This window comes from Arachis hypogaea, chromosome 18, assembly GCF_003086295.3.
Source record: "Arachis hypogaea cultivar Tifrunner chromosome 18, arahy.Tifrunner.gnm2.J5K5, whole genome shotgun sequence".
NCBI classification, from domain to species: domain Eukaryota; kingdom Viridiplantae; phylum Streptophyta; class Magnoliopsida; order Fabales; family Fabaceae; genus Arachis; species Arachis hypogaea.
The window spans coordinates 25,633,647-25,657,229 of record NC_092053.1 but is presented as its reverse complement, the minus strand read 5'-3'; the positions used below and the strand labels follow the sequence as shown (position 1 = coordinate 25,657,229).

The 23,583-nt window shown below is 31.6% G+C and overlaps 2 protein-coding genes and 1 long non-coding RNA gene across 4 annotated transcripts; 2 read left to right on the top strand and 1 right to left on the bottom strand.

The window, feature by feature from the left end:
* Nucleotides 1-613: 613 nt before the first annotated feature.
* On the bottom strand, nt 614-2,461 carry LOC112771435 (uncharacterized). 2 transcript variants are annotated; one of them, XR_003187063.3, is made up of 4 exons: nt 1,825-2,461; nt 1,397-1,457; nt 1,064-1,162; nt 614-864 (listed from the first exon to the last, which is right to left on the bottom strand). It is a non-coding gene; the product is annotated as an uncharacterized lncRNA (long non-coding RNA). The 2 variants fall into 2 exon arrangements; XR_011876223.1 differs by having other exon boundaries at nt 1,079-1,162.
* Nucleotides 2,462-11,076: 8,615 nt separating this feature from the next.
* On the top strand, nt 11,077-15,604 carry LOC112772430 (protein DETOXIFICATION 18). Its single transcript, XM_025817371.2, has 7 exons — nt 11,077-11,484; nt 12,594-13,138; nt 13,618-13,704; nt 13,808-13,864; nt 13,946-14,184; nt 14,449-14,567; nt 15,275-15,604. Exons 1-7 carry the CDS (start codon nt 11,176-11,178, stop codon nt 15,410-15,412), a joined length of 1,494 nt encoding a protein of 497 aa, XP_025673156.1. The 5' UTR covers nt 11,077-11,175; the 3' UTR covers nt 15,413-15,604.
* Nucleotides 15,605-21,140: 5,536 nt separating this feature from the next.
* Nucleotides 21,141-23,373, top strand: LOC112769400 (uncharacterized). The gene is made up of 2 exons (XM_025813915.3): nt 21,141-21,555; nt 21,641-23,373. Exons 1-2 carry the CDS (start codon nt 21,366-21,368, stop codon nt 23,110-23,112), a joined length of 1,662 nt encoding a protein of 553 aa, XP_025669700.1. The 5' UTR covers nt 21,141-21,365; the 3' UTR covers nt 23,113-23,373.
* The last annotated feature ends 210 nt before the right edge of the window (nt 23,374-23,583 follow it).

Genomic DNA, 23,583 nt, shown 5'->3' with positions numbered 1-23,583 from the left:
ATGAAATCAGCCATTAACAAGGATAAAGCAGCACTAAATAGCAAAATCAACCCATATGAACTCTCTAAAATCAAATCAGCACTAATAAAATAGCTCAGAATAAGGCCATCATCATCATTGCTCAATCAAAACAAGGCATGAAATCAGCCATTAACAAGGATAAAGCAGCACTAAACAGCAAAATCAACCTATATGAACTCTCTAAAATCAAATCAGCACTAATAAAACAGCTCAGAATAAGGCCATCATCATCATTGCTCAAATAAAACAAGGCATGAAATCATCTATTAACAAGGATAAAGCAGCACTAAACAGCAAAATCAACCCACATGAACTCACTAAAATCAAATCAGCACTAATAAAACAGCTCAGAATAAGGCCATCATCATCATTGCTCAATCAAAACAAGGCATGAAATCAGCCATTAACAAGGATAAAGCAGCACTAAACAGCAAAATCAACCTATATGAACTCTCTAAAATCAAATCAGCACTAATAAAACAGCTCAGAATAAGGCCATCATTTGACAACATCAAAGTAAATAGTAGAAATTAAGAATAATATCAGGAGTCTTTAACTCAACTGTAAATGTAAAAGTAACAACAATTGATGGACAAATTGCCCAGAGACAAGAAATCTATAACCTATTTTAACTCAACCCCAAAGCTAGCTCAAAGGCAAAGAATGTCTCACATTTATAAACCACCTAGAAACCTCATCTTTGAATGATGTTGGATTTGTAATGCTGGCAATGTTCATTACCTCACAAAAGTCACCAGAAATCTGCTTAGATTTTGCTTGTAAAGTCGTATGGTACTCACGCAACAAGCACTGGTCAAGAGTTTAAAATCTACCCTCTCGTATCTGCATCAGTTAGATGGTTTACATTATAGTAAGCAGCTTTTCGTATGGAAGGAAGAAAGCATAGTAATCAAGAACTCAAATGAGTTTTGACAAGAAAATGTTAGACGGTTTACATTATAGTAAGTAGCTTCTCGTATGGAAGGAAGAAAGCATAGTAATCAAGAACTCAAATGAGTTTTGACAAGAAAAAGAAACTCACTGATCTCAGGGAAACCTTCAAGCTCAATGGCGAAGCTTCTTTAAGTCTATTTAGGGTAGAAATGCACCATGCATCATTTGTTTCACTTGCCACTCTTTCCTAATGGAAATTTAAGTAATTAAATGGAAAAAGAAACCGTAAACTGTTACCAGAAAGTTAAGCCACTCACAATAGATAGATGTTAATCAAGACTAGCTGGTACAAATAGAGTTAACAAGATAAGAGACTACAACTAAAAGCAACACTAAAGACATTTTAGCAGCAGAATAAATGAAATTCTAAGATAAAGTTGTGCTAGAGGTACTTAAATTTAATGGAAGATGTAAAGCTCACCAAAGAATCAACAATCTGTTCCATTGTGTCATGGCAAAAGCATTTATCTACAATTTCAATCCTGAAGAAAATGAAAAGTAGAAAAAAGGGCTATCTTAAACTGTGAATCAGAATATAAGAAACAAAGTTAGTAAAGAGAGCATCTAAACAGCTATAGAAATTTTTTATTTTCAGAGAACCAGTTTTCAAATCAAAATCAGAACAACATTAGACATGTATCTTCTCAACACACTCTTACAGACTACAGCATACACATATCAACATGTTCTACCTTACTATCGTAAAATCAACAAGAGGCACAACCAGTCACACATTTAATCTACAACCAAAATCCATTACATATGAAGCATTCAACTATTCGTAATAATCCAGTAAACTTTTCAGGCATTCAAAGTTTAAAATATTTAATTTAATAAAATATTCCCTACCTCGATGTCACAACTCGCGAAAATCACTAAACACAGCAGCTCCATCAGTGGTTCCAATACCAGCTCCCATGGCAGCAGCAGTAGTGATTCTGGGCAGCTTCAGTGCTGGTTTCCGGCGGCTGAGGACTCCGGCAACTTGCAGAACCTAGAGGTGAGGCAGAACAGAGCCGTTTTCCTCAAATCCCAAGTAGCAGCTTCCCTGTTTCCTTTTCCATTCATGTTCCTCTCCATGGCCATGATGAAACAACGAATTGAACGGCGGCGTAGCCAGGATGCAACGGCGGTGGCTCCCTTTCCCTGGCCCCTGGCTCATGCGTAGTTCTTTCTCTCCGCAACATGAAAGTGACGGAAATGGAAGCTTCTGTGACAGAAACGAACGCGACAGCAACGGCAGCGGCTCAGCGACCCCTCGACGGCTCCTTCTCCTTTCTCGCACGATGATGGCGACCGCTCAATGGAGGCGACGACGCAGTGGCGTTGCGGGGTTAGCGCGGCTTCTCTTCTCCGTCCCTCACTCTCCCTGTGCGGACTCTCTTTCTCCTTCGGGCTTGGCAACGACGGCGACGGCGGCACCTAACCCGCCGGCGCCGTCCTCTTCTCCTTCCTCCTCTCTTGTCTGTGTGTGTGTATGTGTTACGCTTATAAGTGGGGGGTGTTTAGGGTTTTAGAATTTGGAAATTAGAATTTTTTATTTAATTTGAAATTTTAGTTAGGAATGAGAGATTTTATAAAAAGATATAGATAAAATAGATATATTGATAAAAATGGGTGGATAGAATAATAATTTTAAAATCTAATATACTATATTAAAATTATTTAAAAATATTATTTATCAATCTATTGCTGAATTCAAATAATTATTTCTAACAAAAAATATATATTTGTTATAACAAAATAATTATTTATAATAAAAATATATAATATTTATTATAAATTTATTTTATTTTTATTTTTTTCAAAAATAATATTTGTTATATAATAATCAATAATAGATATATAATATTTATTTTAAAATTATTTTAATTTTATTTCTTTATATTAATATTTATTATATATTTATAATAAAAATATATAATATTTATTATAAATTTATTTTAGTCTTATGTGTTCAAAATATAATATTTTTTATATATTTATAATAATATATAATATTTATAATAAATTTATTTTAATTTTATTTTTTTAAAATAATATTTGTTATTTATTTATAACAATAGTTTTTGAGTATTTTATAAATTCAGTATTTATAGAAAAAATAGTTTCAATTTATATAATTATCTAAAATTATTTTTATTAGTATTGTTTAATTTGTACAATTATTTAAATAATATTAGAAAATGGTTGTTTCATAAATAATTGTAGTAAGGGTTGTAAAATCGTTCTTTAAAATAGTCAAAGAGAACGGTTTTATTTTGTTACTATAGCATAATGAAAAAATGAACTTCAACAACAACACTGTAAAAAACGTTGTCTAAGACCATCTAATGGAACGGTTTTAAAGTGTAGCATTTCGGCAACGGTTTTAATGCGTTTCTTTTGTACAATTCTTTAAACAACAATAAAAAACCGTTGTTTAAAGCCAAATCATGGTAACGGTTATAAAACCGTTCTTTAAAATAGTCAAAGAGAACGGTTTTATTTTGTTGCTAGAAATTGATGAAAAACTGAATTCAACAGTAACACTTTAAAAAACCGTTGTCTAAACCTATCTAAGAGAACGGTTTTAAGGCGTTGCGAAATTTGGCGTTGCTAAAGGCTATATTTGTTGTAGTGGAGAGGGGCATAGCCGGAAGCATGACATTCTGATAGTAAGGGTGTTATAGAAGGAGCTGCAATGGACTGGCCAACTTTATCACGTTTCTGTTGGCCACACGGCACATGCACCAGTATAACCATGATAGAGCAGCAGATCCTCACCTGTATCGACCCATGTCCTCTAGCTTGGCTACGTAAGGTAGCCAACGAATGTGATGACGTATACCAAACTTATCACTGAAGAACTGATTCGATAAGAGCATCTTGATATATGCCTGGGCATACCTCCTAACCGTAGCATCGTCTGCGCCCTGAGAAAGCTCACTGAATGTCTCTTGCGTCTTGTGAATTTGTTGATGCAGTTCGCAGAAGGTAAAACACCTAATAGCTCCTTGAACCAAGCCCATGCTGGGCAGCCACCATTGATGTATCTCTCAAAGTTCGTGAGGCATCCGCTAATGTACTGACCATTGATCAGGAGCCTTAACTGGTACTCTACATCCTGTAGCGTAATCGTGCACTCTCCGAATGACATATGAAAAGTATGCGTCTCCAAATGCCATCGCTCCACGAATGCACTCGCTAATGGCTCATCCAACCTAAACCATTATGTCTCGTTCAGCCTTACAAGTACGATATGATCTTATCATCTAGGGACATACCGTGTTGCCTTCTCATATTGGTAATACATTGGTGGGCTGCATAACGATAAAAAATTGTTTATAAGAACTATAACAAAATAATTCACTAAAGAAATATTAAATAATGCAAGTCCTAATGCAAAAAATGCACTAAAAACAAACAAATAATCTTACATGTTCAAACAAACAATAAAATCTTAGTTCATCTAAATGAACCTAACACGGAAAACTCTAATAAAAAATAACTTTAGTGTAAAACATATCACAATCTGTTTACTACTATTATCACTGGCACTATTGAGTTAAATTAAATCCTAACTAAACTAATCATCACTATTCAATGTAACATTTATAACTTACAAATTCTGATAAAGTCTCTAGTCACTACTTGAACTAACGGTTATTTTTAATCACTACTCTTTCTAAATGACTACTCTAACACCATTTCCAGTTTAAAAATTCTAATTCTATCTAACCTTTATAAACAACTACTATAAGTGGCTTAATGCTACTAATGTTACTAATTTATCTTGAAAAAATATTTTCATTCACTAATCTCTTCATGAATGCTATCAGCAATATGGATAACTCCGTCCAATCGATAGATATGATTTTCGTCATCTTCCATTTTTGCAGTATGAATTTTGTGATTTTCTTTTCTCACTTAAATTTAGTTTTGGTGTTTTGGGGGGGACGGGGTTGGGGTTTGGTGAAATGTAATTCGAAATAAGTGAATTCGAATTCTATATATAGGTATATATAAGCTAAATCGAATTTGGTAGCTTCGATTTATCATTACTGGCCATTGCTCATAAATCGAATTTAATCAATTTGATTTACTACGGTTTGTTAAATCGAATTCACTTCATTCGATTTATTAGAGGGTGTAAAACAATAGGCTTAAATTGAAACAACTTGTATCGATTTACTAGAGGTCAAAATTATGGATGGGTGCTCATTTTGAAACTCAACCTTATGTAAATTGACACTAATAAATTTGATTTTACATTGAAGTCTACTAATTTGAATTTTTTTTATTCGATTTAGCATTATGATAACTAATTCAAATTCAATGAATTTGATTTATATAGAATTATAAACGAAAATATATATGTAATGTTATTTGTTTTGAGATTTTCATGTAATATTAATATGTATTTAGTTTATATATGTGTTTTACTCTATATAATATTGTTCGTGATATAAATATGTTTATATGTATGCATCGGGTCATTGAACAAATAAATTATAGAGAAAACAAAAAACAAGTGCAGTGGAACAAATCAGAGGAAACGTGAGCACATAGAACTCATTCGGAGATAATAATAATAATAAAAACAAAATAAAGTTCTCATGGCACTGCAGCAACAACGGCAACACCTCTCTTTTTAGGTGATAGAAAAGAAGTGGAAGATGCACAAGAACAACAACATGAAGGAATGCAAAAATGCAGGAGGAATGACGCGTAAAATAAGCATTTTATTAAATTAAAATTAAAGCTTTATTATAAGTTGATTCATTTATTAAATTAATGGAAGAAGAAGATATTAGTTATTTAAAATTTTAAACTTTTTTATTTAAAAATTTTGCAACGATGAAAAGTGTTGTTTTTCTCATTAAATTAATGATACGATAATATAAATTAATTATTTATACTTTGACTAAAAAAACATAAAACCAGACCCAACAACGGTAAAAGGCCACCAAAAAATGTGGCATCATCTATTTATTCGACGACAAGGATGATTTAATCCTACTTATCTGAATAAGTAACTATCTTCTGAAATATTTTCTATTATCTCTCTACTTTATCTAGAAAGAAGATTTTAACAAATTTTTAAAATAAAGGAAACGATCATTCACCATCAAAAGTGGAACTATTCTAAAGGTGGTTATCCTTTTACTATAAATACACTAACAGAACCTCAGGTATATTCAGGACCCAATCTACCAAAAATCTGTTAAAATCCTTGCTAACTTAAACATCAGAGTCTCTTGTAGGTACCACCCTCACCTCCTCACGAGAAACTCGGACGATGGCACCTCGGCTCCAACAGAAGTCATATGCTGCCCCAGAAAGAGTCTGGACCTTACGTTCAGGCCCATATCACTATTTCAGGCAACCCTCGAAACATTGGTTCTGTTGCCGGGGACCTAAAAGTTTACACCTACGAATGACAGACAATCAGTATGAAGACGGTCATACGACATTTGAGTCAGAACCAGATCCCACAACGATGACTTGATGCTGGCATTACCTCCACCCCGGGAAAGAACAAATGCCCCCTCCCCCCCCCCCCACAAAGAGGGAACATCGAGAAACCATCACCCGCAACGGATTCACTCGGAGGTCCACCCACCTGAAGACGAAGAACCTCTGCATCCGATGGAGATATTAAGGTTAGTTCACAGCCATCGCGGCCGATTGGAACAACTTGAGCTGGAGTCTGAATGATAGCGAGAAGCAGAGAGAGAATTACGAGAAGAAGTACGACGCGGAAAGAGCTGGAGGAAAAGCTCTTGAAATTAGAAGCTGACGGACAGATCGGGAAGAAAGCCCTCTTGGAGGAGAAGATCCATTTGTTGAAGAGATCATGCGAGCTAGGCTTCCCAAAAATTTCAAGACCCCTGACATAGTTCTCTATGACGGAACGACTGATCCGAGGCATCACCTAAGTAATTTTAAAAGTCAGATGTATCTAGCTGATGTTTCTGATGCAACTAGTTGAAAGGCCTTCCCGAAAACTTTGACTAAAGCAACAATGAAATGGTTTGACAACTTACCACCCAGGTCGGTGACTTGCTTTGATGACCTAGCAAGGAAGTTTCTTACCCGATTTTTAATTCAGAAAGACAAAGTCAAGCATGCTCCAAGTCTGCTAGGGGTCAAGTAAGAAGTTGGAGAGATACTAGGAGATTATATAGAGATATTCAACAAAGCCTGCTTGAAAATATAAAACTTACCTCTTGAAGCGGTAATAATGGGGGAAGGGCCGTTCTCCCAATCCATATCCAAGCGACACCCGACCTCCTTGTATGAATGATAAGAGCGAGCATAAAAGTACATCAATATGGAGGAAAATTTTTTACTTAGAGAGCCTCTCCCGAGGCCCAACTTGTCCTATCAAGCTCGAGACAAGGAGAAGGAAGCTAAGAAAAAGGAAGAGTACAACTCGAAAAAGTCTCAAAGATACCATAACTACACCCCACTCCGAGTTTCTCTTGTAGATGTTTACAGGGAGATATATCACACCGAAAAGCTTCCACCTCCTCAGCCCATCAAACACAAAAGGCTGGAAGTCGGACAGAATATTGCGAGTACCACAATCTGTACGAATATCCTACTAATGATTATTATTATTTAAAGAATGTCATAGAAAAATTGGCCAGGAAAGGCCGGTTAGAAAGGTACTTGGCCGAGATATCGGACGATCAAAGAAAGAGGAAAAGAGACGATGATGACGGAGGACGGCGAGATCGACTCCCGCAAACTCCTGAGAGGCACATAGACATGATAAATGGAGGGTTTGCAGGAGGAGGAATCTCTAAATCCTCCCATAAAAGGCATCTTAAAGAAGTATACCAAGTCGGGAAAGATAATAGAATTTTTGATATACCAACAATCTCATTTACCAAAGAGGATGCACAAGGGGTGACACCTGGCCACGATGACCTAGCAGTGATAACAATGATCCTTGCTAATGCAAATCTCCATAGAACTACCTAGCTCGGATTAAAGCTGGCTCGAATTTTCTAAATACCTTTTTATATCCAGATAAGGAGCTCGACCCCAAAACTCCTGAAACACCTCGACCACACCCTCTTCTACCTTGTCTAAGTCATCCAAGTTATATTTAATTATCACAGAGTTTTCTTCCCAATACAAAGGAAAAATATGCTCATCCTCATCATTCAGGAAAAAAGATCAGACACCGTCTACAGCTCGGACCTTAAAGAAATAATTCTTAAAGTCGTGGAAGGACTCGTCAAAAATAGCTAAAACTTTCCTACCCTGGATAGCACGGAAAGAGAGCCAACCTTATTTTTTAGAGCTAAAATGTTTGGTGAGCACGAAGAGGTAAAAGAAGACCTTAAGAGAAGGTCAGACATCCAGTTTCTGACAAAGAATTTAGTATATTTTTAAGAAACCCCAAGAATTTGGATGCAATTGGGTAGGGACAACATTGAAGAATTTAAAGACCTCTGACTCAAACTCAGAAAAAAGAAAGGTAACCCCTAACTTCGTGAAAAAATAATCATAAACATATATTAAATGCCGCTCCAACCTATCAAGTCGGGGGAAGCAAACTCTCTCCTCAGGATCAGCAACAACAATCTCATAGTTTCTCTCATCCTCTCGACTTAAACATAACCTATGATGTCTACAAAAGGTATCGACATATTCATTATCAATCACAAGGATAAGGGTAAGAACAGTTAAATCTACTCATTTCAAGTCGGATAGGACCTTAGACGATATGCTGTGAACTACTGACAGACACATATAAGCTACATCTACAATACAACAAAGCAAAAATCCATCACTACAAATTAGACAAAACAAAGCAAGAAATTAGAAGGTCGGGACAGTTTCAAAGATTGACACTAACATCCCGAACGTAAAGCAAAAACAACACAGGCATTCACAAACTCAAAAGAGGTCGGGTCAACATTGTGAAACCCTCCCAGAGCCCAAACGGTTATGCGATACCTCTTACATATAGAAATGAGGTCATCTCCTACATGAAAATGACATCATTTGGGGGCAATATAGAACCCCACGTTTAGAACCACAACAATAATAAAAATCTTTCAACAACCAAAACCAGATTTTCAAGAACGCAAAACCCCAAAGTCATAGTGGCAATCACAAGAAAGATTTCAAAAATTCCATTCATTCAAACATGGATACAACCCAAAATACAGAAAAACAACAAAAGAGGAATAAAAGCACCAACCTTGAAGGAGCACGAAAATAGAAGGGCGATACAAACTGCAGAAACCCGAAGAATCCTCTCCCAAAGTGCGAACAAAATCCTCTAAAAAGTTTTAAGATGAAGAAATCTTGAATACTGGAGCAAAGTGCAAGAAAGAAGGAGTGAAAAAGGTTACGAAGCTAACATTTTAGAAGCAGAAAAAGAAAGAAAGAGGGAAGAATGGAATATTTATAAGACACCAGGGGCAAAAGTGATATTTCGTACCCCTCATTAATGAAGTGCATGGATCCCAAAAAAACTGCAATGTAATGCACGTCGTGTCATTAAGTGGCCCAACGTTTTCAAAAAATTTTAAAACACGTCGAGTACCCGACCTCTTGAAAGTTGTATACTCAACGAAGGAAACTGATGAAGCCACAAACGCTCGAGCCCAACCTCATAAAAACTCGGACTCCAGCAAGGGGACTGTTCATACCCGGACCCAAAAATATAAAGTCAGGCCAAATAAAAATAAAAGCCCACCCAAAATGGTGGCCTCATCTACTTACCTAACCTCAAAAGGTCAGGCACGACAAGGGTGGTTCAACCCTACTTATCTGAATAAGTAACTATCCCCTGAAATATATCCTACTATTTCTCTATTTTATCTAGAAGGGAGATCTCAATAAATTTTCGAGATAAAGGGAACGATCATCCACCATCAATGGTGGAATTATTCTAAAGGTGGTTATCCTTTTACTATAAATACATTGATAGAATCTCAGGTATATTCAGGACTCAATCTACTAAAAACCTGCTAAAACCATTGCTAACTTAAACATCAAAGTCTCTTGCAAGTACCACATCCTCAAGAGTAACTCGGACGGCAGCATCTCGGCTCCAACAGAAGTCGGACGCTGCCCCAAAAGGAGTCTGGACCTCACGTTCAGACCCATATCACCGTTTTAACCTTCAAAATATGAATATTATAATAAATTCTAATATTTTAAGTGGTTATCAACATTTAATGTAAGTAGTTATTACATGTATTATTAGAATTAAAGTTGTATTTGTTTATAGACACGGAACATTGAAATAAGAACAGAGAGACACATATAAACTAATATTTGACAGATAAATTATAGATAAAAATATTGTATCTAAAAATATTAAATTAATATATTTTGTGTCTATTTTAATAAAAAAAATTAACTTATTTTTTATTTTTTTAATTATTTTTATTATTTTTTATAATTATATTTTTTATTGTTATATTTTTTATAATTATAAAAATCTAAATTATAAAGTTAAATTTTTATAATTTATTTTAATTTATTACTAAATAAAATATAAAAATATTACCTTTTATATCTTTATCATTTATATTTCCTTATCAATATCATGTCTTACCTCTATCATTTATATTAAAGATTGTTCTCTTCTCTTAAAGTTGAATAGTCTCATATACCCGCAAGTGGTGTGGGACTCACAAGAGTCTTACATATGGCCTACTATATTGAATATGCTAAGTGAATCTGATAGTACTAAATTAGGAGTCAAACAAACAATTGTTTTTAATATATCAATATTCATTTTAAAAAACGTTAATGTTGCTAAAATATATGCATATATGGTACTTATACTATGATAGTTACAGTATTTAAAAAAATATATAATTAAAATTAAAGTAATTTTTTAATTATTTAACATTTTTTAATTTAAAAATAAAAAATATTACTAAAATATATAAAAAATATAATTTTAATTTTAACAACACTTATATAATCACTATAATTATAAATATACTTTTTAAAATAAATACTGTTTTAGTATTAATATTTTTTTAATAATTAAATATATATATTTATTAATTAAAATAATTTAAATATAAAAAATATTTAATGTATAAATAATATTTTTCATGATATAAATATGTATGCGTGGGCTCCCGAAAAGAATTGAACAAAATAGAAAAGAAGTAGAACAGAGAAGAGAGGAAACGTGACCACATAGAACTCATTAATTGGGAGATAATAATAATGTTAGGAAGTAATAACAAAAGTTCCCATGGCACTGCAGCAACAACAACACCTCTCTTATTAGGTGATAGAGAAGAAGTAGAAGATGCACAGCAACAAGAACAACATGAAGAATGGTGGAAGAGAATCTTGGATATGGATGAGGCAAAGCATCAACTACTGTTTTCACTGCCCATGATTGTTACAAACTTGTTGTATTACTTAATCACTTTGGTTTCAGTAATGCTTGTTGGTCACCTTGGTGACCTTCAGCTTGCTGGTTCCACTCTTGCCAACTCATGGTTCAGTGTCACTGGTGTCTCTCTCATGGTAATCATTCACACAACTCTTTCTTATCTTATCTGCTTTAGTTAATTTCTATTTCATTTTATTATGATATTGGATTTGTTTTAAATTGGCTCATTTATTTAATATAGTGAACCAAAACTGAGGGTACAAATATTTTCTCTATTGTTTTAATGTGATAGATTCTTGTTGACAATATAATATAATGGTGGTTTTGGCCCCTGAAGATACACACTATTGAGAATTGGTGGTCTTTTAGCTAGTTTACGTTGAAGAGTTCTTTAATTTTGTTTAGAGAGTTGTGAGAATACGAAATAGTCATTGGTCGTACTTGTGGTAAGTCATTGGTCGTACTTGTGAGTGTTAATTTGTTATATAATAGTCATGACTAAACATTGCTTAAAAAAAAATGAATGGTTAAGAAAAGTAGAAAACAGAAGCTAATATAATATGTAATTAGTGGATCAAACAAGAGTAAGAACTGTGACTTGCTTAACATATGAAATTTTTTCTTTTTGAACAATTATTTAATCTATCATTTGAGTTAAGATCTAATACACAATAGATTACTAGCACAATTGCTCCCACAGAGTGTGTCTAAGGTTCTGAAGGTCAAACCGGTTATTGTACTGGTGGAGTTAAAAGTTTTCAAAGATCCCATTAAAATTCAACTAGGATTGAATAACATATAATTAAAATAATATATTTATATATAATATATAATTTTTTTTATAATTTATTATTTTAAATTGATTATTATAAAAATTATATCGATTCAACTGAGTAACCATTTTTTTAGTTTTTGATTGATTTATTGTCAAAGAATTTTTATTTTGAACTGAATTGATTTGATAATCGATTTTTAGTTAACTGAGTCGAACTGATCATTTTGTTCTAGTTAGAAGTGGTAGGAGCCTACATGAGACCTACATATGGCCCATTATCACAAACATTCTACAAATGAGTTTGATGGTAAATTGAGTGTGGCAAACATTTCTTTTAACAATAGCTTATGTTGTTTGATGGTAAAGTATCAACATTCATGTTAAATACACAGCTAAAATTATTAGTAACACACCCTATGTTGAATGTGACATTAAACTCTAGTATTGTTTTTCATGTTCTTTTCTTAGGTTGGTTTGAGTGGGGCACTAGAAACACTATGTGGGCAAGGATTTGGTGCAAAAGAATATCAAATGCTGGGAATTTATCTACAATCTTCATGCATCATATCCTTTGTTTTCTCCATCATCATATCCATAATTTGGTTCTACACACAACATATCTTAGTACTACTTCACCAATCCCAAGACATATCAAAAACAGCAGCACTCTACATGAAGTTCTTTTTTCCAGGCTTATTTGCATATGGATTCTTGCAAAACATTCTTAGGTTTCTCCAAACACAATCTGTTGTGACACCATTGGTTATTCTCTCAGCTATCCCATTGTTGATCCACATTGGTATTGCATATACATTGGTTGAGAAGACAGGTTTGGGTTTTGTTGGTGCACCTATTTCAGCTTCAATTTCACTATGGATAGCTATTGTTTTGTTGGCTTTGTATGTTATGTATGGAAAGAACTTCAAGTTGACATGGGAAGGGTTTTCTACTCAATCTTTTCATTATGTATTCCCTAGCCTTAAACTTGCTCTGCCCTCTGCAGCAATGGTATGGTATGAGACACTAACAAACTCTACTTTTTCACTTTTGCATCTCTTCAAATCTAAATTAGTAGTAGTAGACCCGAAAATTAAATAGTTTTCTCGTTTCTAATTCTGTAAGTTTACGTCAAATTAAATTGCTTTCTAACAAAAAAAAAAATGCAAAACTGAGTAATTCTTGAACTTTTAAGATTTTAATTTTTAAAGAATTTAGTCTTTTTGTATCAAATTCTTTTATTAGAAAATATGGGGACCAATTTTTTTTTTGTTAGAAAAAAGATTATAGATTAATTTGCCAATTTTTTTATATTGGAAAGACTAATACTTTTTATATGAAAATGGGTAAGGATTAATTTAAAAATTTACACCTGGATGAATATAACTTCTAGAATCAACAGTATTTGCAAGTCAAATTGAGAGAATATTGCTGCAAGTTAGTGATAGAGTATTATATTTATGAATCTCATAATTATGTTTTCTTGTTATTCAAGTTTGGAGTATTGGGCTTTTGAAGTCTTGGTTTTCTTAGCTGGAATAATGCCTGATTCAGAAATAACCACTTCCTTGATTGCAATATGGTATGGATGGTTCTAATGGTTTAGATTTTCATTTTCAAATTAATTATTTTACTTTTTATAGAATTAATTCTCTTTAATTAATCTTTAAAACAAAAATCTGCAGTGCCAATACAGAATTCATTGCATACATGATAACTTATGGTCTCAGTGCTGCTGCAAGGTTAGTTAATTGAACATATTCTTATGTTTTAGATCTTATTAATTTTTTTTCAATTATTGAAAAACCTTAGCTTGATGACAGCACCCGAGTTTCGAACGAACTGGGAGCCGGCCACCCGGACCAGGCGATTCGCGCGATGAGAGTGACTCTCACTCTCTCAGTTCTGCTTGGTTTGTGCTTTGTTTTGGCACTTGTATTTGGTCATAATATATGGATTCAAATGTTCAGTAGCAGTTCTAAAATAAAGGAGGAGTTTGCTTCAATAACACCCTTACTAGCAATATCTATATTACTAGATGCTGTCCAAGGTGTCTTATCAGGTTTAGTTTCTTTGATTTTTTCTTTGTCTTTAAATTTGGTTCTTTATAACAATGCATTCCAAAGTTTAGAAATTATTAAGATGGAAAGTTAGATCCACTTGTCTTTATACGAAGTTAACAGTTGAGAATTATTAGATAATAATTTAATCAAATTTGTCAAAATATCTAATAGTTATCAACTATTAAATTTATATGAAAACAACTTAAGTGTTCGCCAATTATTTTATTGGGAGAATTGATCAATTTGACAACATATATATGCAGGGGTGATTAGAGGATGTGGTAGGCAGCACTTGGCTGCATATGTAAACCTTGTAACTTTTTATCTCATTGGTTTACCAATATCATGTCTCCTTGGATTTAAGACCAATTTGCAATTCAAGGTAAGTTTTTGAAAATATTGATTTTTTACTTGTGTTTGTTATTCATTATTTTTAAGAGCAAATTAGTAATTACTCTATATTTTCCTTAGTTTTAGAAAAAATCATTTAAATTCATCCTCTATTTGTTTAAAGGTGGAAACTCAAGTGCAGTCGACTTCACTGTAAAGTTGATAACTAAAAGCCATTAGATGAAAATTTAGTCAAATCGGTCAAATCATCTAACAGCTCTCAGTTATCAACTTCACGTAAAGTCGACTGTATCTGAGTTTTCACCTTGTTTAAATGATATTAATCCAGGATGAAAAGTTAAGTTATATTTACAGAAATATTTAATATTATATTTTATAAGATATAAGGTTGTGTTTGGTTTGTATTTTTATTTTTATTTTTGATATTTTTATTTTAAAATTTTATGAGAAAAAGAGAAAATAATAAATTTTTTTCTATTTTTATCTTCTATGCATTTTTTCTTTATTTTTTTTTTTGTAAAAAAATAAAAAATACTAAAAGTAAAAACAGAAATAAAAATCAAACACACCTTACGATATCGAATTGATTGTTATCTAAATTTTGGAGGAAGTTGATGTTAATTTGATTTTTATTGCTGTTGAATCATTATCAATTTTCTTTTTTGAAATTTATGTTGTTTTTTTTGTTTTTGGTCTTGAAATTTATGTTGTTTGAATCTACTATATTATGTGAAACAGGGTTTATGGATAGGGTTGATTTGTGGGCTTGTTTGTCAAACTGGAGCACTATTATTTTTCACATGGCGTGCCAATTGGTCCAAACTCCATCTCTCTCTGGACAAAATTAGACACAATGATCAACCAATTGTTGTTTAATTCATTTCCAAATTTTACTACATACTGTATTATTTTTTTTATCAAAATAAGGTATCGACTTAATTTATTTCTGTATCCTAAACTTTTCATCACCAGAAAAGTGCGGTCACTTGAATATTTTCCCTCCTTGTGTTAAAATTTAGATGCAAAAGAAAATTGGCTATAAGAACGTCTTTGCTTAATTTAGCAAAATAGTGGTTTTCAGTGTTGTATGAATCTTATAGTTTTATTGTCTATTAAACCGTTTTCAATAATGTCATTTTTTAAATAATATTCTTATATAATTGTCATATTTCCATAAAAAATCAATAAAAATAGGTGTGGTATTATTATAATAGAAATTAGATAATATTCATTTTCTAGCTTAGATTTTGTTTATTATTATGAAAAATACTAGGTGTTTAAATATTTTTTGAACCAAATTTTTAATTAAGTTCGCATGCTTCTTCTCTTTCTTATACATACCAAACACTTCTTCTTCTTTTATTATCATCGTTGTACTTTTTTAACATAGTTGTTATCGTCGTCGCTGCCACTACCATAGTTATTGTTATCTTTTTCTTAATGTTGTTGTTTAATTTCTTCTTTTTCTTTCTCTTTCTCATTTTCTTTTATTATCATTATCATCGTCCTCGTCTTTATCTTTTTCTTCTCCAATAAATATTAAGATTAGAATACAAAAATTTTGATACATAACACATTAATTTTGTTGTACAACACACAAATTTTAGTATACAACATAAATATTTTTGAAGAACCACATACCCAAAACATTGATATTCAACCAATAAAATATACATAATACATAAATTTGGATGTACAACACAAAAACTTTGGTATATAGCACATAAATTTTAATGTGTAATACAAATTTTTAGAAGATTATATATTCAGAATATTGACTTACCTAACAAACAAAATACATTTGTAACAAAATTTGTGTACTATATGTAAAAATTTCTGTATTATATGTAAAAATGGTATGTATGCATGCATTTTTTTACTGGACTCTGGAGTAGGTCCAGACAAAAATATGCATAATATAAAGTAAGATGCCAACATCTGTATAAAAATTATATAATCTAAAATGCATTATAAAAAAGTGTGTATCTTTTACTAACGATTTTTTGTACAATTAAATGTGTCTTTGAATTACGATTTGTAAACAGAAGTTTGTATAAAATTAAGTTTGCAAAATTGATTTTGATTAAAAGTGAGTTGGTATTAACGTGATTTATGTTTGATAATTCTCAATCAAAATGAATATGAATAATGAAAGACACAATTGGTACACAAAATTTTTTTTCGGTCCAACGTAAAAAAGTGAATGGAAAAGCAAGAATTTGTAGCTTCTCTTAAACGTGGGTTGAAGAGTAAAATTACTTCTGCGTTCAGATGATAAAAAGTTGCCAAACATACAAATGAAGCGTTCAAGAGATTCAAACGCACTTCTTTCTTTTCCAACGCGTTTGTCAAAGACACCCTAAGTGATACACGACATTTTTCATATCATAAAATTCATTGATAATTAAATTTGTGTCAAATTTTGTTGACAATCTTCTTAATATAAATTAGAAGACAATTAACAAAAAATTTATTATAAATATATATTTTTTACTTGTATTATTGATATGAACTATTTAATAAAATCTTTTATAAATATATATTTTTAAAAAATAAAAAAAATAATTAAATTATAACATTTAAAATTTAAATTAAATTAATAATTTAAAAACATTAAGAGAAAATATACTAACCTTTTGTTTTTGTGAAATTTTTTTTTCTTTTTGATTTCTTTTCTTACTTGTTAAATGCTAGTTATAATATATTTTACTATCTCTATTTCTAAAAATAAATGTAATAAAATTAATGTTAATAAAACTACAAATCTAAGCAATATATCTCCTTAATTTTGTTTCTTCTTATTTACTAGTTTGAGTAGTTTTAACAAGTGTATGCGTTACTATGCCATCTATTTTTAGTTCTTCAGTTCTTTAGTTTCAATTTTTTAAACATAATATAAGTAATAAAAATAAAATTATTAAAAAAATTGTATTACCCTTTTTGTATTTTCTTTTTCAAAAACAATACATTTTTTTTGTCATTCTTGTATAGTTGGATACATGATATATTACTTCACATTATCATATATATAAGGGAGAAGAAAGGTTCGGAAATTCAGAAGTTGAAAAAGAAGAAGAAAAATATTTAACATTTTGGCTTCAATTTAATTTTTTTAACTTTAGGCATTGTTATACCGCTGATTTTTTTTTTATATGAAAATTATTGTATTATTTTTTGTTATAAAGAAGTAGTGTATTTTAATTTAATATGGAGGTAATCACAAATTGGAGGATTCGATTTGTATTTTAAAAAATAAAAATAAATAAATTTCACAAATAAGAAGATTAAATTTGTGTAAGTTCATAAATTACAAAGTCTGTTTGTGATTTAAAAATTTTGAAAAATTAAAGTTCGCAAATCAAAGGATTAGATTTATCTAAGTTCACAAATGAGAGGGTTAGTTTTGTGTTTTAAAAATTTTTAAAAAAAAGTTAAACTTTACAAATCAAAAAGTGAAATTTATGATTTTTATATGAGAAAAAAAAATTCACCAAATTTTACATATCGTTAAAAAATACTATTATAAATCTAATATCAAAATTAAGAAGGGTTGTTATACTTGTTACTTGTTAGCTTCAATTTTTTTTTTTCGGTATTAATTAATTCTTGTCAGCTTCAATTTAAAGAGTCATATTTTCATAGTGTTCAGAGTCCATTAATTAGTGAAATTCATCACATTATTAGTGAAACTCATCACAAATAGAATCACACCTAAACAAACTTGATTCATGCGTTAATCATAAGCTAATTATACAAAGAAGTCCTGGATTATATCCTATTCTTCTCCGAAAACGCACCCACATGAAGCTTGTAAACCACGTAGCCTAATGATGAATTATTGATGATGAATACGTGAGATAACCAATCTATGAGGTCATTGGTAAAAGACATTTAATCGTGTCTTCCTTTTTTAATCACAAATTAAAGATACTCACAAATGGTGGTGTGTATGTAGTAACCTTTAAATAAAATTTGGGGTAAAGTTAGTTTTCCTTTCTCATAGATTAGAGATGTTAGTTGCATGTAAGTTATATCTTTTATCAAAAGTATATTTTATAATACTCAACTTTAGGTTATGATTCCCAACGTTTTCTTTTAACTTTACCCCTCCCACATTAGTAAGAAAAAATAGTAAAATTAAAACACTTCATTTAGTCATATAGCTCAGATATTAAGATATGGTTGAACATAGAATTTGAAATTTCCTAGTGCTTGCAACGTATATATTACTCTATTAGAAAAAAAAAAAACATCCAAACTAATCTTTAATAAATTTTAAATAAAATATTTTAGTCTTTAATAAATTTTTATTATTTTAAAATATTTTGAGAATTATTTTTCACAAGACAAAATAATTCTTTTATTATTTTTAATCGAGTTTTTAATATGTATATTGGATAAAAAATTTTATTATAAAATAATTAAATCCTTAAAAATATCAATCTTCAAAATAATGTGTATGTGTAAAGTCTTCTCTTATAAAATGAAAAGTCAAGTGACATGTTATGAAATATATACTCAAAAACTTATATGGAAAAAAATTTTAATTAATTTTGGTTGGTTGAATTATTTGCTCACTTGTCTATATTAAAGATTTTAATCTATCTTATGCATGTAATGATATATTGGCCAATAACAAATCTTTAATTAAAATTTAAATTTGTAATAATTAATTATTTATATATCGAATTGAAAATATCATAAAAATAAAATAAAAATAATCAGAATAATAATAATGACAAAAAAACACTCTAAATATAATATTATCTTCTTTACGAAGTAACCAACGTGGTACTATTCTAACGGTAATAAGAGGTATAATTTTCTATTTCAATGAAACGATGATGCCGATGAAGATATATATGGTTTTAATAATTTATCAAAAAAGATGCTTAATATTTTAGAGTGAAAAGCACCTGTGTCTTATCATGTATATTAATTTTCCTTTTAAGATACGATCCGTTATGTACCTAACATTCAATAATGTTTTTTTCAAACATGGAAATTTCCAGTAGTCTTCATAATTAAATTGCATCTACAAGATTAGTTAGGCAGTATAAATGGCTTTCGCTAAGGTCAATAGTCAATACTCATATCCAAATGCAATAATTTGGCATTTTTTGCCCATTCTTGAGAAAAGAATTTTATTATGACCAAATTTTTATCCCAACATGCAAATTCTAGCAGCAATTGTGGACCCACAGGCATAAAGTGCATAGTTACGTTATTGATCATTTTATTACTTTCATCTGTTTACTTTAAAATAAATATAATATGCAAGTTTTTTTTTTTTTATTTTAATTTTCTTATCTTCCTCTACTAATAAAAAGTGCACAAGATGCCACTTCTAAGTCCAAACAAAAACAGGGGTTAATATAAGATGCTTATTTAGGAATAAGATAAATTAATAATTTAAATGTTGAATTATTCCCTTTTTCTTCTGGGCTTTTGGCAAAAGCATTTAGCTTTAGAGGCCACTAAATCAACATCAACATATATAAACACACTCGCATAATGCCAGCTAACCTTAAATGAAGATTTATATATTGCAAGATTTTATTATTTCCTTCCCCCTTTTAGATTAAGAAAAAACTATTATTTTGTCCTAAGAAATTAGTATTTAAGAAATTTGATTTTGAGAAAAGAAATAATATGTTGGTTCTTCAAAATAATCTCTTTTAGACAAAATGTATTTTAATATTTTTCATAAATAACAAATAATTCATGTATTTGATCTTTTTTTAATACAAATATTTAAATAATCACTTAAAAAGTACATACAAAAGTTTGAGATAAAATTTAATCTTTAGACCCCTCTTTTCATTTCAATTTTTTGTCATTCAGATAAAAACAAAGCCCTTAGAAAAATTTGACTTAATATAAAATTATCAAATTTAAAAATGATAAATATCTTATTTTTAAATAAATTTATATAAAATTATATCAAAATTTATTCGGTCCAACTACTATTTAAATATGAGCAATGAGACTGTGTGATATGATATTAGTATTACATTAATTATCCAAGCTACTTAAAAATTTAACATTATATAACGAATAAAAATAGGCTCAAGAACTTAATTAAGTAATTTTCATTAATAATAAAATTAACTATAAATTAAAATAATAAATATATAATTAGATAGACAAAAATATATATATTAATATCATTTTCTTTTTGTAATTCTTCCTGTTATGTAATTAATTCTTTTCTAGTTCTTTTCAATTTAATTTGTTCTCTCACTATTTCCTTCTTATCTCGTTAATTCCTTCCCATCCTGTATTGTTCCTCTTTCAAGTTCTAGCAATCTGACAAATGTCCCATAACTTATGTAAAAGAGAGATGGGATTGAATTATTAAAATTTATTATTTTTATTTATTATTTAAATATTAATTTAATTTTTTTAGTTTAATTTTTTTAATTTAATAGTTACTAAAAAAAATTTTAATTTAATAATTTAATAATATATTTTATTTTATATTTTTAAATATTAATGACTAAGTAATGATAAAAATAATAAATTTTAATGAGCTACTAACATTCTTTCATGTAAAATTAAAGGTCAATTATGAATTATGTATGATGTTGCCACATGTAAGCTTGTCTCACATCATGGCCCTCTCCTTTCATTATAGTTCATCCCCAGCAACGGTAACCAAGCAAAGCAATGAACTTTCCCTTTATATTCTCTCCATCTCCTCAAACATTTTTCCATACATTCTTTTCTGAATTTTGGTCTTCACTCTTCATCATATAGTAACCTCATCACTTCCCTACAAACACAATTTAATTAAGTGATTGATCACTTGTAATAGTCCTAGTTCTTAATGGTCATGGAGCTTCTTGATCATCATCGTAGGTCTATAATAATCTGCCTCTTGTTGTTGATTCTGTTCTCAAGACCGTTACAAGGGTACAAATTCTATGTTGGTGGGAAAGATGGTTGGGTTCTGAATCCTTCTGAGAGTTACAACCAATGGGCGGAAAGGAACAGGTTCCAAGTCAGTGACACATTGGGTATGCAAAAGATAAAAACTTTATTTATGATCATCATTAAATCATTAATTATTGCTGATTGTTTGATGTGTATGTTATGTGATAGTGTTTAAGTACAAGGAGGGATCAGAGTCAGTGTTGGAGGTGAAGAAAGAAGACTATGAGAAATGCAACAAAAAGAAGGCAATAAAGAAACTAGAGGGGGGAGATAGTAGTGAGTTCCAATTTGATAGGTCAGGTCCATTCTACTTCATTAGTGGGAATGATGATAATTGTGAGAAAGGTCAGAAGCTTATTGTTGTGGTGTTAGCTCAAAGACCACCACCACCACCTCCTCAAAATCCACCAAAATGTCCTCCTCCTTCACCAATTCATAATCCTCCTTATGTTACACCAACACCACCACAAGCACCTTCCCCTGTTCCACCATATGTTACCCCAACTCCACCACAAGCTCCTTCTCCCGGACATAACAATCATCATCCCAACCCTCCTTATACCCCAATAGTCCCCCCAAAAACACCTTCACCAACACCACCACAAGCTCCCTCCCCTGTCCCACCAAAAACGCCAATTATTCCACCAAAGGCACCATCACCACCATATGTTACTCCAACTCCACCGCAAGCTGCTCCTTCCCCTGGCCATAACAATCATTACCCTAACCCTCCATACACTCCAATAGTTCCACCACAAGCATCTCCTTCCCCCGGCCATAACAATCATCACCCTAACCCTCCATACACTCCAATAGTTCCACCACAAGCCGCTCCTTCCCCCGGCCATAACAATCATCATCCTAACCCTCCATACACTCCATATGTTCCAACACCAGGAACACCAAGATCATCACCTTCACCATATGTACCAACACCAATTTCTCAATCACCTTATCATACTCCATCCCCTGCTCATAACAATCATCATCCTAATCCTCCATATGTTCCATCACCAATTTCTCAAGCTCCTTCCCCTGGTACCAACAACAACCATTACCCAAACCCACCAAAAACACCATCACCACTTTCTCAGCCTCCCTATAGTGCTGCTGCTCCAACACCAACATCAGCACAACCACCATACAATACTTCCCCTGTTTCGCAACCTCCCACCGGCACTGGAACTGCACCCATAGGCTCACCACAGTACTCTCCAACAGCGCCATTACCTTCAGTTTCAACTCCATCACCGGCGTCTGCTACGCCATCACCTCCCTCACCGTCACCCTCCATTTCTCCATCCGCTGCGGCTCCTCTCACTTCCCCTGTTTCGCAACCACCCATAGGCTCACCACAGTACTCTCCAACAGCGCCATCACCGGCGTCTGCTACGCTATCACCACCCTCACCGTCACCCTCCATTTCTCCATCAACTGCGACTCCTCTCGCTTCTCCATCTTCCTCTCCAGGAGCAGCAACTCCTGCAGCCACGCCAGCGTCGTCTTCCAACGAAACGACACCAGCAACGCCAAACGGGAAACCTTCGTCGTCTGGATGGGCTGCAAATCCATCACCAGTTTCGGTTAATTCAGCCATCGCTATTTTCGTCGCTGCTGCACTAAGCACTATTATTGCCTAGATAATCATTAATTAACGAGAGTTAATTAATTAATTAGCGTTCGTAAATAATCTTCTGCATGCTCGTTGTTACTTCTTTTTAAAAGAATTTTTGGATATATAATTTGTGATTTTTTTTTTGGGTAACTATTGTTATTTTGGACATAATTAAAGAGATATATGTGTATGTATAATGTGCGTTGGAGTTTGATTATTTGGAGTGTCGAATTCTTTGGTGGTTGCAATAACATGCAGATCATATATAAATTTGGATTTTTTTTTTTTTGGTTGGACTGCTGTTTGATATTTGTTATTTGTTATTTGATGTTTTGTTTCGGCAGCTATTACTAATGAAAAAAAATGGATTTTGCTAGGTAGAGAATGATTTTTGTAAATAATGTGAACAATAAATTTTAGAATTGACTCAATAAAATAAAAAAAATATTCCACCTCTAAATGACCTCCTAAACCTTAACACGAAGATAACTATCGG

Bases quoted from the DNA above. Each gene is read 5' to 3' on its own strand.
- LOC112772430 (XM_025817371.2), top strand. From the start codon at position 11,176: ATGTTAGGAAGTAATAACAAAAGTTCCCATGGCACTGCAGCAACAACA. The intron at 13,705-13,807 runs GTATGGATGGTT...AAAAATCTGCAG, and splicing joins ACTTCCTTGATTGCAATATG to TGCCAATACAGAATTCATTG. The intron at 14,185-14,448 runs GTTTAGTTTCTT...ATATATATGCAG, and splicing joins TGTCCAAGGTGTCTTATCAG to GGGTGATTAGAGGATGTGGT.
- LOC112769400 (XM_025813915.3), top strand. From the start codon at position 21,366: ATGGTCATGGAGCTTCTTGATCATCATCGTAGGTCTATAATAATCTGC. The intron at 21,556-21,640 runs GTATGCAAAAGA...GTTATGTGATAG, and splicing joins CCAAGTCAGTGACACATTGG to TGTTTAAGTACAAGGAGGGA.